General features: G+C 48.7%; 1 protein-coding gene across 1 annotated transcript in view; it reads left to right on the top strand.

Moving 5' to 3' along the window:
- Window positions 1-13,802, top strand: part of LOC119954565 (phosphatidylinositol 5-phosphate 4-kinase type-2 beta-like) — a 117,059-nt gene that overhangs the window by 78,422 nt on the left and 24,835 nt on the right. The window contains 1 exon segment of the mRNA XM_038779906.1: window positions 621-767. Coding sequence (XP_038635834.1) covers window positions 621-767 — 147 coding nt within the window.

Here is a 13,802-nt window from a genome sequence, read left to right as displayed (position 1 = left end):
TTAAAAATTAACAGCAGGCGGGGGTTCTACTGATGATCCCGTTTGTAAAGTACTACCTCATTTATACTGGGCTATTCAGATCGAATGGTCCAAGTTAGTTTTTGATTCTATACTGGGTTACTTGGGGGCAGTAGATGGACTCAATACCTCTGAACTAAGGATGAGGAAAATCAACCTGGTTGCTGCTAATCTTGTGATTTCTGTTGGAAAGTGAGATTAGGATGGGGCTCATTTGTGATTGCCCTCCATGGTTGAGCAATGAAAATGACATGAAAATCACTTATTGTTACTTAAATTACTGTGAAAAGCCCCTAGTCGCCACATTTGGCGCCTGTCCGGGGAGGCTGGTACGGGAATCGAACCGTGCTGCTGGCCTGCTTGGTCTGCTTTAAAAGCCAGCGATTTAGCCGAGTGAGCTAAACCAGCCCCTATGTATTGATTCTCTCTAACTACCTTGAAAAATGGCCAGCACCTGTGGAGACATACCCCCGGCGAATTTGTGCATTCTGTATCCTCGTAGAATAAATGGCAACTAAATTAATAGCGATTATATAAAAAAACATGCATGTTCGTACTTGACTTTGCTCTGTTTGTGAAAGTATTTCTTTTAATTTTTCTAGTATATTGTGGAATGCCATGGAAACACACTTCTTCCTCAATTTCTGGGCATGTATCGGTTAACAGTAGATGGAGTGGAGACCTACATGACTGTAACGAGAAACGTATTTAGTCACAGACTCACTGGTCACAGGAAGTACGATCTGAAGGTAACATCCCGGATAGACTATGTTGCCTGTGTCAGCATGTTTCAGCATATTTCTCTTTCAAAGTCAGTCAGACCAGATGAACGTTGTATCATTTCTGTGTTAGAAAGACAACTATAATCTGCAAAAAATTGATTTATAGAGCTCTCCACACTTAAAGGTATCTTCAAATGTAACTGGTGTGCAATGAACATAGAGGAAAAACAGGGAAAGGTACTATGGGGAGAGCGGAGGTACAATCAATGAGTGTATTTTGTGAGGACTTTGAAGACAGGGAGAGATGGTAAAGGGCGAATGCTCTAAAGGGATGGGACTCACTGTCTTGAGGAACTGCCTCTCATGGTGGGGGAGAAAAAGAAGGGAATCTAACCATAATCTAATGTCAGATAGGAGAAAGGTGCAGGTAAGGGCATATGGCTAGGGAAGATCAGTCGTGTCGGGCATAACAAGGCCATAGGAGTACTTAAAAATGGAGGACCTTGAAGTCAGTTTTTTGGGACACAAGGAGCTAATAGAGCACTGGTACGGGCGGAGGTGACAAGAAGGTGGGTTTTGTTGTACCTGTGGAACATTCCCAGTGGAGGGACTGATGCGCTTTTCTGGGCAAAATGTTTTAGGTTCTAACCACTACTCTCAAATCAAACTCTCGCCCCTTTTATAGAATAGATAATGAGTCCTTTGTAGTCCTCAGTGCTTCCTTACCCAGCCAAATTCACTCTTGAACTGTAGCAAAGCAGAAAAACCTATTAACGATTAAAACATTTAAAATTAGTTTAGTTCCCCTTGGCTTAGCACATCATGAGCCGCACACAGAAGGAAGATCTTGAATTGTCCCCCTAGCGCATCAGTAATAGCAAGATCATCACCAGGTGCAAGATCGTCACCAGGTGCAATGTGGTCAGAAAATCACACCCAGGATTCAGATAAAATGAGGAGTGGTTGAATAAACTCGGTTTGTTCTCAAGCTGACGGCGGTTGAGGGGTGACCTGATAGAGGTCTACAAAATTATGAGGGGCATAGACAGAGTGGATAGTCAGAGACTTTTTCCCAAGGGTAGAGGGGTCAATTACTAGGGGACATAGGTTTAAGGTGCGAGGGGCAAGGTTTAGAGGAGATGTACGAGGCAGGTTTTGTTTACACAGAGGGTAGTGGGTGCCTGGAACTCGCTGCCAGAGGAGATGGTGGTAGCAGGGACGATAGTGACATTTAAGGGGCATCTTGACAAATACGTGAATAGGATGGGAATAGAGGGATACAGACCCAGGAAGTGTAGAAGATTTTAGTTTAGATGGGCAGCATGGTCGGCGCAGGCTTGGAGGGCCGAAGGGCCTGTTCCTGTGCTGTACTTTTCTTTGTTCTTTGTTGTATGTGGTGTTGAGCTGACTGGTCTTAACTAAGGTGGCAAAAGGGGTACTGCCTTTAGCTTTACATTCTGGAGCTGGGGAAGGAGAAAAAATGAGTGAAGATTCCTTCTCCTGATCGCTCTCTGGTGACATGCTGGAAGATCACATGTATGAGAGCTAATTGGGGACAGCACGGACAGTCCTGGCTAATATTCACTGACTGGGTTCACTCATGAATAATGGCCATTTGGACAAGGTACCATTCCCGATAAGGAGTTGTAAATATTGTAAGCGGAGACAAAGTTAATTGCGGCTTTTTATATGAGCAAAACATTTATATTATTAGCTACTGAATGTTCACGTTGAAAACATGGAGCTGATTCACAGGCTAGTTTGTTGACAGGAAATGTTCTGAATTCCAGCTGTGAATAGAAACCTATTTTGGTGAGTCAGAAAAATTCTTTCCCGTTCCCCACATGAAGTCACTTGGTGGGTGAAGCAATTGCTTAAACACTAATGCTACTCTTGTTAAACGTACAAGCCTTTGCTTATTCGCGAGATCTGCTTGCTCATCTCTCTGTGATCAAAACTCCGAGTTGGCCTCCAAAATAGCCGCTCATCAGTTGTGTCAACTGAATAGCTGAGCCATAACCTAGCAAGGTCCAGATTGAATCTGCGTTTATTTTCCTATTCTTCATTCATGGGATGTGGACATCCAAGGTCAGTGTTTATTGCCCGTACTTGAGAAGTTGGCGGTGAGTCGCCTGTTTAAAATATAATTTAGAGTACCCAATTCATTTTTTCCAGTTAAGGGGCAATTTAGTGTGGCCAATCCACCTAGTCTGCACATCTTTTGGGCTGTGGGCACGCAACCCACGCAAACACGGGGCGAATGTGCAAACTCCACACGGACAGTGACCCAGAGCCGGGATCGTACCTGGGTCCTCGGCGCCGTGAGGCAACAGGGCTAACCCACTGCGCCACCGTGCTGCCCTGTGAGGCCCCCTTTTTGACTGATGCAGCTCATGTGGATTGTATTTTTATCAAAACTGAGTGGCTTCAGTTGGTTCCCAGGCCATTTAAGAATCAACTGCGTTGCTGTGAGTTTGACATCACACAGAGGCAAACTGAGTAAGTTTCCTTCCTTACAGGCCATTCGTAAATTCATAGGTTTTGACAACCTGGCAGTTTCATGGTTAGAATCACCTTGTATTCCAGATATATTTAATTCCTTAACTGCTGCGGTGGTATTGGAACTCCATCTTTGGATTCTTAGCCCAGGTCTCGGGGCGCTAGACCAGTAATGAACTACAATGCTACTGTGCCCATTGTGCTTATTTCAGCCACGCCAAGGAAGGTGGGCACTAAGTTCAGTCTCTGCCTCTGGGATGGAGAGGGCGAAGTTTCAGCTGAGGTTGCCACTATGGTCATGTCTGCTTGGAGGAGGGCAGCACGTTGGCCTAGTGGTTAGCACAACTGCCTCACGGCGCTGAGGTCCCAGGTTCGATCCCGGCCCTGGGTCACTGTCCGTGAGGAGTTTGCACATTCTCCCCGTGTTTGCATGGGTTTCACCCCCATTACCTTTTTTTTAAAATTTAGAGTACCCAATTCATTTTTTCCAATTAAGAGGCAATTTAATCCACCTAGCTTGCACATTTTTGGGTTGTGGGGGCGAAACCCAGGCAAACACGCGGAGAATGTGCAAACTCCACAGTGACAGTGACCCAGAGCCGGGATTGAACCTGGGTCCTCGGCGCCGTGAGGCCACAGTGCTAACCCACTGCGCCACCGTGCTGCTCTACCCCCATAACCTAAAGATGTGCAGGGTAGGTGGATTGGCCACCCTAAATTGCCCCTTAATTGGAAAAAAAATGAATTGGGCACTCTAAATATTTTTTAAAAATCTCTGCTAGGAGGTACGTAGGCACGAATGTTAGAAGAGTCCATGATCGGGCGCAGTTGTGAAAACCTCTGTGGCCAAATAGTTAGCCAGTACACAGGGTGTGGAGAGTGACTGGTATCTTTGGAACTTTACCCCAAAATGAGTCAGCGACTTTAAAAGAAAAGGACAAAAGGGGAAAAAGCTGCACACATTTTGTTCTTAAAATCAACCCAAAAGACACTTGATAAAAGCTTGTGAACAAAGTTACTCTTGGAATAAAAGGGACATTGGAAAATGCTGCAAAACTGGCTGAGGAAGAGCAAGCAGAGAGTAGCACGTTGGCACAGCGGTTAGCACTGCTGCATCACAGCTCCAGTGGTACCAGGTTCAATTCCGCCCTCGGGTGACTGTGTGGAGTTTGAACTTTCTCCCCGTGTCTGCGTGGGTTTCCTCCGGGTGCTTCGGTTTCAACAGGTTAGGTGGATTAGCCATGCTAAATTGCCCCTTAGTGTCCAAAGAAAAAAGGTTACTTCGGGTTACTGGGTTACAGGGATAGGGTGGAGACAGGGGCTTAAGTAGGGTGCTCTTTCCAAGGGCCGGTGCAGATTTGATGGGCCGAATGGCCTCCTTCTGCACTGTAAATTCTATGAGTAGTGGAGGAAAGTTTATAGTGGAGTTCCTTGGGTCACTGTTAGGAAACTGATTTCCTTGTTCAATATTAATGACTTGGCAGCGCGGTGACACAGTGGTTAGCACTGCTACCTCACGGCACCGAGGACCAGGGTTCTATCCTGGCCCCGCGTCACTGTCCGTGTTGAGTTTGAAGATTCTCCCCATTTCTGCGTGGGTCTCACCCCCACAACCCAAAGATGTGCAGGTTGGGTGAATTGGCCATGCTAAATTGCCCCTTAATCGGAAAAGAAAGAATTGAGTACTCTAAACTTATTTTTAAAATATTAATGACCTAAACTTGGGTGTACAGGGAACAATTTCAAAATTTGCAGATGACGTAAAACTTGAAAGTATTTTGAACTGTGAGAAGGATAGTATGAAACTTCAAAAGGACATGGATGGGCTTTTGGAATGGGCGGACAAATAGAAGATGACATTTAATGCAGAGAAGTGTAAAGTGATTCATTTAGTATAAAAAGTGAAGAGAGGCAATATAAAATAAAACGAAAGAGAAAATGCTGGAAAATCTCAGCAAGTCTGGCAGCATCTGTAGGAAGAGAAAAGAGCTACCGTTTCGTGTCTGATGAAGCTGGGCCAGATTTTCCAGCATTTTCTCTTTTGTTTCAGATTCCCGCATCCACAGTAATTTGCTTTTATCCAGTAATATAAAATAAAGGTTACAGTTCTAAAGGGGGTGCACAAGCAGAGAGACCTGGGGGTATATGTCCACAAATCATTACATGTAGCAGGACAAGTTGAGAGCACAGTTAATAACGCGTGCATGATCCTGGGCTTCATAAACAAGGGCGCAGAGCACAAAAGCAAAGAGGTTATGATAAACCTGCATAAAATATTGGTTTGCCTGAGCTGATGCATTATGCCTAATTATGAGCACCACATTTTAGGAAGGATATGCGAGTGGGTGCAGAAAAGATTCATGAGGCTAATTCCAGGGGTGAGGAACTTTAGTTAAATGAATAGATTTGAGAAACTGGGGATTGGCGGCGCGATTCTCCGAAATGGAGACAGAGGGTGGGATTCTCCCCCGTACCCAGCGGGGAGGGGGATCCAGTGGGACGGAGAGGCATGAACCACTCTGGCGTCGGGCCGCCCCAAAGGTGCAGCATCCTCCGCACCTTCAGGGGCTAGGCCCGCCCCGGAGTGGTTGGCGCCCCGGCGGCCGACGGGATAGGGACTTGGCGCCACGCCAACCGGCGGCAAAGGGCCTCCGCCGGCTGGCACAAATTGTAACATGCGCGGGAGCGCCAGCGCGTGCTGGCATTATCCCTGCGCATGCCACAACGGCTGATGCGGAGTAATAGAGTGCCCCCACGGCACAGGCCCGCCCGCACATCGGTGGGCCCCGACCGCGGGCCAGGCCACCGTGGGGGCACCTCCCAGGGCAAGATCCCCCCCCCCCCCCCCCCCAGGAACCCCGGAGCCCGCCCGCGCCGCCAGGTCCCGCCGGTAAAGGACCTACTCTAATTTACGCCGGCGGGACTGGCTACAGGCGGGCGGGACTTCGGCCCATCGTGGGCCGGAGAGTTCTGGCGTCCTCGCCGCCCATTGAGTCGCGCCGGACCCCGCCATTCTCCGAGGCGGGCGGCGCGACTCACGACGGGCCGGTTTTTGGGGGGGCGGGAGGATTGGGAGGATGGCGGGGGAGACACTCACGCCGACCACCGGCGATGGCGCGAAACGAGCGTGGGGACTACCGATTCTGGCCCCCATCGTGGACCAGCACGGCGCTGCCGCTCCAGCCTCCCTTCCCGGCGCCAAATGGGCGCCGCGCCAACCCACGCATGCGTGGGGGGACTTGCTCAGCGCGCCGGCCCTGACCCACATGGTGTAGGGGTTCAGGGGCCGGCCGCGTAACAATATAGGGCTGGGGCTGGAGAGGCCGGCCCGCCGATCAGTGGGCCCCGATCGCGGGCCAGACCCCATCGGAGCCCCCCCCTGTGAAGGAGCGCTTTCCCCCGCCCCACAGGCCGCTCCTCGACCCTACGACCAGAGTTCCCGCCGGCAGCGACCAGGTGTGAAAGGCGCCGGTGGGACTCTGCCGTTTCCGCACGGCTGCTCGGCCTATCGAGGCCGGAGAATCGGCAGCCCAGCCGCGGACAGCAGCTGGCGCTGCACCAAGCGCGCCGGTGCAAATGGCGCCGATTCTCCGCTCCTCGGAGAATCGCCTGCTGGCGTCGGACCGGCGGTGCAGGAAAAAATGGCCCAAATGGCGATTCTCCCATACGGCACGGCACGGGAGAATCGCGACTTCTGTCTTTGGAGAGGAGACGTTTGAGAGGAGAGTTGACAGAGGTATTCAAAATTATGAGGACAGAGTAGCTGGAGATAAACTGTTCCCATTGGTAGAAGGACGAGAACCACAGGACACCGATTTAAGGTGATTGACCAATGAAGCGATGGTAACGTGATGAGAAAACCTTCTTGCAGACTGAGTGGTTAGGCACCGCCGGAGGGTGTGGTGGAGAAAGATTCGGTGTTGGTATTTCAAAAGAGAATCGGATAATTATCTGAAGAGTGAAACTATGGGGCAAAGGCGGGGGAGTAGACTTGTGCAGACAACTGGCACAGACACCATCAGAATGAATGGCCTGCTGTGCTGTAACCATTCTATGATTTAATTCGAGAAAATAACATGAAAACCAGCATGGTCGCTCCATCATGCACCCATGTACAAATGGCAACCTGGGGCACCCAGTTTAGTTCATTGCCAAACACATTTCTTGCACATCCTTGTCTTATCCCTGATTAACCGAGATCACATAGGCGGTGGTACATTGTGAAGAAGTTACTCATACAGATTCCCAATTTAGCCAGCTTGAGAGCAGGTGATGTTGCAAGTGGCAGGAGTGAATACAAACCCCTCACCCACCTCCCCCCCCCCCCCCCCCAAACGATGCTGAGAGCAGGGAAGTTATTGTTTGAGTAATGATTCTCTGAGACATAATTGTCATTCATTCATTGTCAGCGTCTGCCTGCCAAACCCCCCCCCCCCACTCTGATTAAAAGTCATCACAAGTGTGGGAGGCACATTTGAATGTTGGCCTCTGCTGTGAGTCAGACCCCTGGCTGCAGCCTTGTGAAAGTGCTCCATCAACCATAAAACATAGTTCCTGTAATTTTCAATTCTATAATTAATTCCTTTTAATCTGTGTTATAAACAGGCTTGGAAAAAGATTAAATGCGGCAAAAGTGGATACTATGCCCCTTTTCTAAGTTTCTTTTGTCAAAGCAAATTTCAAAGTGAGCTTTGATGTGGAGATGGCATTTATCAGCTTGACCTACCGAAAGAAAACCCGCTAAGTGGGGTCTTGGCTGATTATTAGTAATCTTAAAGGCACAGTGTCCATTAATAATTTACGGCTGCAAGACCTCGGAATTATGATTTTATTGTGTACAGTCGATCCTACCTACTTATAAAATGTTCAAGTTGGTGAGGGGGGGGGGGGGGGAGGGAGGGAGAGATGGTGGCATAATGGTAATGTAGCTAAACTTTTAGTCTAGAGCCCAGGTTAATGATCTGGAAACATGGGTTCAAAATCCATCTCAATTCAACCAATTAATAAAATCTGGAACTGAGAGCCAGTCTCAGTAAGGGCGACCACGATTGTCGTAGGAATCCACCTGCTTCATGAATGTCCCTTCAAGCAGAAAATCTGCCATCCTTACCCGGCCTGTTCTACAAGGGACTCCAGACCCACAGCGCTGTGGTTGACTCTTAACTGACCTCTGAAATGGCCGAGCTAAGGGCAAACGAACGGGGATGGGCATCAAATGCTGACCTTTCCCACCACGCCCAAATCCCATGAAGTAATAAAGTAACATTTTTGATTGTGTGAACAGGGAGAGAATATTTCCGCTGGTTGATTTGATGAGTCAGTGGTCAGTTATGGCAGCTAGAATGGCTAGAGTGGTTAGAAATTGCTTTATAGAAAGGATTGTTGGAATATGGAGTGGTTGAGATCGAGACAATGTCCTCTATTGCGGAAATATTGCATAAATACTTGAAGCTCAGGAAGATGGGGTACCATTGTGGTAAAGTAGTGCAGTGGGATTAATTTTGGATTGTTCTGGCAATAAGTCTGCAATGGACTGAATTCCTATCTATAAACCTGTTAGCTCCATCAGTGAAACATGAGGGTCAGCTCCTCATATTTGCCTTGCAGAGGCTGGAGGCCTCAATAGATCAACAGAGCCACAGTTTGGTGAGTCTACAACGCTGTTGATTTCTTTAAATAGCCTCTCATTAAAAGAGGGAGCACGGGCGTCCGGGGGGGGGGGGGGTTCTCCGTCCCGGCAGCCGGCCAATGGGGTTTCCCATTGTGGGCACCCCCACGCCGTTGGGTTATTCTCAGGCGTGAGTGCGCTGCCGGCGAAGAGGAGGATCCCGCCGACGGAGAATGCAGCCCAGTGTCCCTGGCTGCCTTTGGTTGTACAGTATTCTAGTTATGTAAAATAGCCTTAAACTCTCTCAGGTGTCACCTGTTGCAAAGCTATTCCAGCTTTTGCAACCAAAATAAATCTCAGGAGCACATGATTGCATTTAAGATCACACTTAAGATCTTTGCTCTCTGCCCCAAGTTCTGGTTCTCATTTTCAAGGAATTACGCATATAGGAAGAAGCAGATAAGAGCCCTGTGTTAGGGCACAGTCCACATCTCTAGAACATGACTTTGAACCAGCTAAGCTGTGTAGGTCATGTCTTGCTTCCTCTTTTTCTTTATTGATTTTACACGGAATGAGTGGGGAACGTCCTGAGTTCAGTTCCTGATGCATACAGGTCCGCAGTACAAAACCAGAGACACGAAAGCCCTCAACATTAATCACAACAAATGGGACATTCTAGCTGACGACCAATGCAAATGGCAACACCAGCCGTGGGCAGGAACTCACCACCCCCACGACGTTTGGTCTCAAAGGCTCCAAATCAGATCCCAGCCCTGCAACAAGGTTTCAGCAGAGATCGTCCCAAATCACCGACAAGGAACAACTTCAGTTGTGCGGCACTAAGGGCCAAACTTTGCTTCTCCAGAATCGACTTGTGGCAGCCATCGAAAGAAGTGTGTCAGGTAATTTCATCTGACATCACCAAAGTTCCCACCATCTGTTGTAGATGGAAGGATGCCAATCAGTACAATGCCACAAGTAGTTTAGTTTTTTTTTTAAGTTTTAAAAATGTGCAACCTAACTTGGTTAGATCAAAGTGATGCCTGAACTGTGATGTGAAGCTACCGCACCAGTGCAAAGAAAGACAAAAAAGTCAATTTCCAAGACATCTGGACGTCCCAAAGCCTATGCAGCCAATGAAGTAGCTTTGAAGTGTTGTCACCATTATAATGTAGCAAACATGACAGTCAACGTGTACACAGCAAGCTCCCACAATCAAAAACTATGGGCAGAATCTTCCGATAATTTGTCAATGTGTCGGTTTCAGCGGGGAATCTGGTGCGTAGCTCTCCAGCTGCACAACCGACCTTTCTCTCCAAGGTTCCCTGGCACTCTGTGCGCGGAGAATCGAGGGGCGTGGTTTCCGCCATCACTCTGGCAGGATGGGGCCTGATAGAGCCGGCCACAGAGATCGGACCGCTGATTCTCTCTCCCCCACCCCCCCCACCAAGTAATTTGTCATTTGAAAGATAAATATTGGCCAAGACACCAAGGAACTCTCTCCTGGGGATATGTTATTGAAAGTGCAGTAAAGGCATGTAATTGGGATGAAGTAGAAGGCCCTTTACCCTAATTTGACTTGTGTTATTGCTAATACTGCCATTCCTCCTCTCCCCCCCCCCCCCCCCCCCCCCCCCACCCCTACTAATGAGCATTTAATAGTATAAGTGGACAAACTGCTGCACACTTTAAGTGTGTTGTCACAAATGGCCACAGAGAAAGTGTTTGCTAACCTAGACTTCTTGGCTCCTTAACATCAGTAAAAATATAATTATCATGCTACTGTAGAATTATAATGCATTCTGCATAGATATGTTTTAAATTAAGTTACTAAATTAATTAAGTGCTGGCAGTAAGTCAGCTAATTATGGAGTGGAGTGAGTAATTAAATTATTGAACCAAGTGAGTAATTAATTCTGAAATACACAGTGTAACTTAATTTAATTTATAGAAATTTAAGTACATTCTTTGGAAAGTGAATACTCCATTATGTAAATAAAAATTAAAAATCCATGAACTGCCCCAACGTCACTGCATGAAAACACTACACGAATGACGCAGAGCCAAAAAAACTGATTTGTTCCAGATTTGAGTCCTTTTTTAAAATAAATTTAGATACCCAATTATTTTTTTCCAATTAAGGGGCAATTTAGCGTGGCCAATTCACGTAACCTGCACATCTTTGGGTTGTTGGGATGAAACCCACACAGACACGGGGGAGAATGTGCAAACTCCACACGGACAGTGACCCAGAGCCCCCGGGATCAGATTTGAATCCTGAACAGACCTGATTCATGTGATGTAAGCTGGAAGAGTAAGGAATCAAATAATAGAACAGTACAGAGAAAGGACATTCAGCCCAAATCTGGGTTAGCTGTTTCGAACAGCAATCCACTTAATTCCACTCCCTGGCTCTTTCCCTGCAATTTATCTTTCCTTCAATATTTACTTTTGAAAGTGTTAGAACTTATACGAGGGTCACGGGACCGGGCCGATCAGATTCCCTGTGACCCTCGAAGAATATGAACTTACCTGCTGAAAGGGCGGGGCTTCCCTCAAGAGAAGGATAAACCCGGATATAGAGACCCCGGCCCGGATGTGGGCCAGGGTCACAGGAACCCTTTCGGGGAGTGCTGTGTACTTAGTTTGCTTGTGTTTATTAAACCTTCTGGTTTTTTCTTGTGGTCGCTTCGTCAAAACCTTAACACTGGCGACGAGGGTAAATTGGAGCTGTAGACGGCGCCATTTCCTCCGGACTCAGCTCCCTTTTCGCAGGTCCCGGGAAGTCGCTTTGCCAGCTGCAGACACGCTGCACGTCAGGAAGCTTGAGGCGTTTGACGCGGCACCGATGATTGTTCACAGTTTATTGAACCGATGCAATATTTATTTTGGCAAGCGCCAAACCGCTATCCTCCTCAGTGCTTGCAGGAAGCCCACCTATGGGGTGATCAAGAGCTTGACTTCCCGGTCTCTCAGCCATTCCCCTGGTAGGGGAGCGTTTCAACCCTCGGCTGTCCGTAATCGTCCAACGCTACTGCTTGAATACAGCTAAACGAAGTCCGGAAGAGTCCGTGGCAGCGTTTATGGCCCATTCCGGGACCTTGCATGTTATTACAAATACGAAGCTTTGCTGACCGAGATGCTGCGGGATAGGCTGATCTGCGTTAGTTGCTAGCTAAACCACAGCTGGACCTTAAGAGGGCCATGCGATAATCATGTCACGTGAAAGTGCAGAGCAGGGCATTCAAGAATTGCCGGGGATGGAGGTCCTCGCGTTGGGCTGCAACGTTCTCCTCCCGGAAGGACGGCTCCTCCTGACCAAGAAATCCCGACTCTCGGCCTTGGACAGCCACTCACTGAGAGTAGGACTGACCACCGAGAACCCTGGGAGCCCGATTCCGGGTGCTGCAGGACGTGTAGCCGACGCAGGCACGGCGAGCACCATCCACGTGTCGGTCCGCCTGCTTATCGCCCTGCATGACATGGGTGCTCTCACCCCCCCCCCCCCCCCCCCCCCCCCCCCATTTCCCCACGCACTTTGTGGAGGAACCTGCTGATAATTGCCAGCAGCTAAATTGCCTCCGACAACAAAGGTGGCATCAATAAAGATCACGATCCATGTCAACGGTCACCCGACCCCAATGGAACAGGACACGGCGCTGCCGTCTTGGCCATGGGCAGAAGCATGTCTGATCGGATCTGGACTGGGGTGTAACCTTTGTCTTTACAAGACATCGAGGCCTGGTTGGCCACCTACACCAGGGAACCGCTGCCTATCTATGGTGCAACGATCATCCCTGCTGCCTTCAGGCTGTAGTCCGCAAGCCTGCCTTTGGTCATAGTATGGGGCAGCAGCCCAGTTTTCTCGGGTGAGACTGGCTACAGCGCTTCCGCCTTGATTGGCAGCAGATATTCTAGATGTGCACGCGGGGCTACACACTCAGTCCTCGCAAAATCCCCTGGGCACCATTTGCGTGAACCATAGCAAGAATTTGCTGTGGATCCATTGGCACAGCCACAACATTGCTGTTCCGCCTGGTTCCATATACGGAGCTTCATCTCCTCGAATGTCTTGGTATTATCCTTCCTGTGAGGTTTGCAGATTGGTCAGCGACGGTCGTCTTGATACTAAAGCCACACAGATAGCACCGTGCGCCTGTGTAGCAACTGCAAAATGGCCATGAACCGGGCCTCATGTCTGGGATCGAGGACCTCTACGCAAAGCTCAGCAGGGGGCTTTCTTTCACGAGCATCAATATGGGCCGTGTGGACCGGAATGGCCTTCACCTGGTTGCAGATACAGTGTGAGCTATCTGCCAGGCCCACGTTTCAGAAAGACCTATGGAACTCCGTTCATTCCTGGGACTAATCAACTATTATGGCAAGTTAATCCCAGGCCTTGCAACACTGCCCCCCCCCCGCACCAGCTCTTGAGAAAGGGCCAGGTTTGGATATGGGGTCCGCCACAGCAGACAGCATTGACAGAGGGGAAGAGGCAGCTTTCATCTCTCCAGTTGCTCACCTATTTCGACCTCATGAGGCCACTAGTGGTCACTTGCGATGCCTCGCTCAATGGCATCGGGGCAGTCTTGGTTCATTGAACTGATGATAGGTTGGAGCACCCAATACCTATTGCATCCCGGATGCTGGCCGCAGCTGAACGCAATTATGCCCACATTGGGAAGGAGGGTTTAGCTGTGGCGTCTGTCATTAAGATGTTTCATCAATAAGTCAACGGGCGTAGATTCACGGTGTTAACGGGAAGCTTCTATTGAATCTGTTTCCACCACCTTATCAGGAAGTGCATTTCGAATTCTAACCACTTGTTGCGTTATAAATATTTTCTCCAGTTGCTTCTGGTTCTTTGTATTGGGACACAGCTGTTGGCCTCGAAGCCCTTGATTAGAGGGGACAGGGAAATTATTCAAAGGCCTCCCTGCTCTTGATTGCTACCC

The sequence above is a fragment of the Scyliorhinus canicula genome, chromosome 19, assembly GCF_902713615.1.
Source record: "Scyliorhinus canicula chromosome 19, sScyCan1.1, whole genome shotgun sequence".
Classification (NCBI taxonomy): domain Eukaryota; kingdom Metazoa; phylum Chordata; class Chondrichthyes; order Carcharhiniformes; family Scyliorhinidae; genus Scyliorhinus; species Scyliorhinus canicula.
Note: the sequence above shows the minus strand (reverse complement) of the source record. Positions and strands in the feature narration are given on the sequence as shown.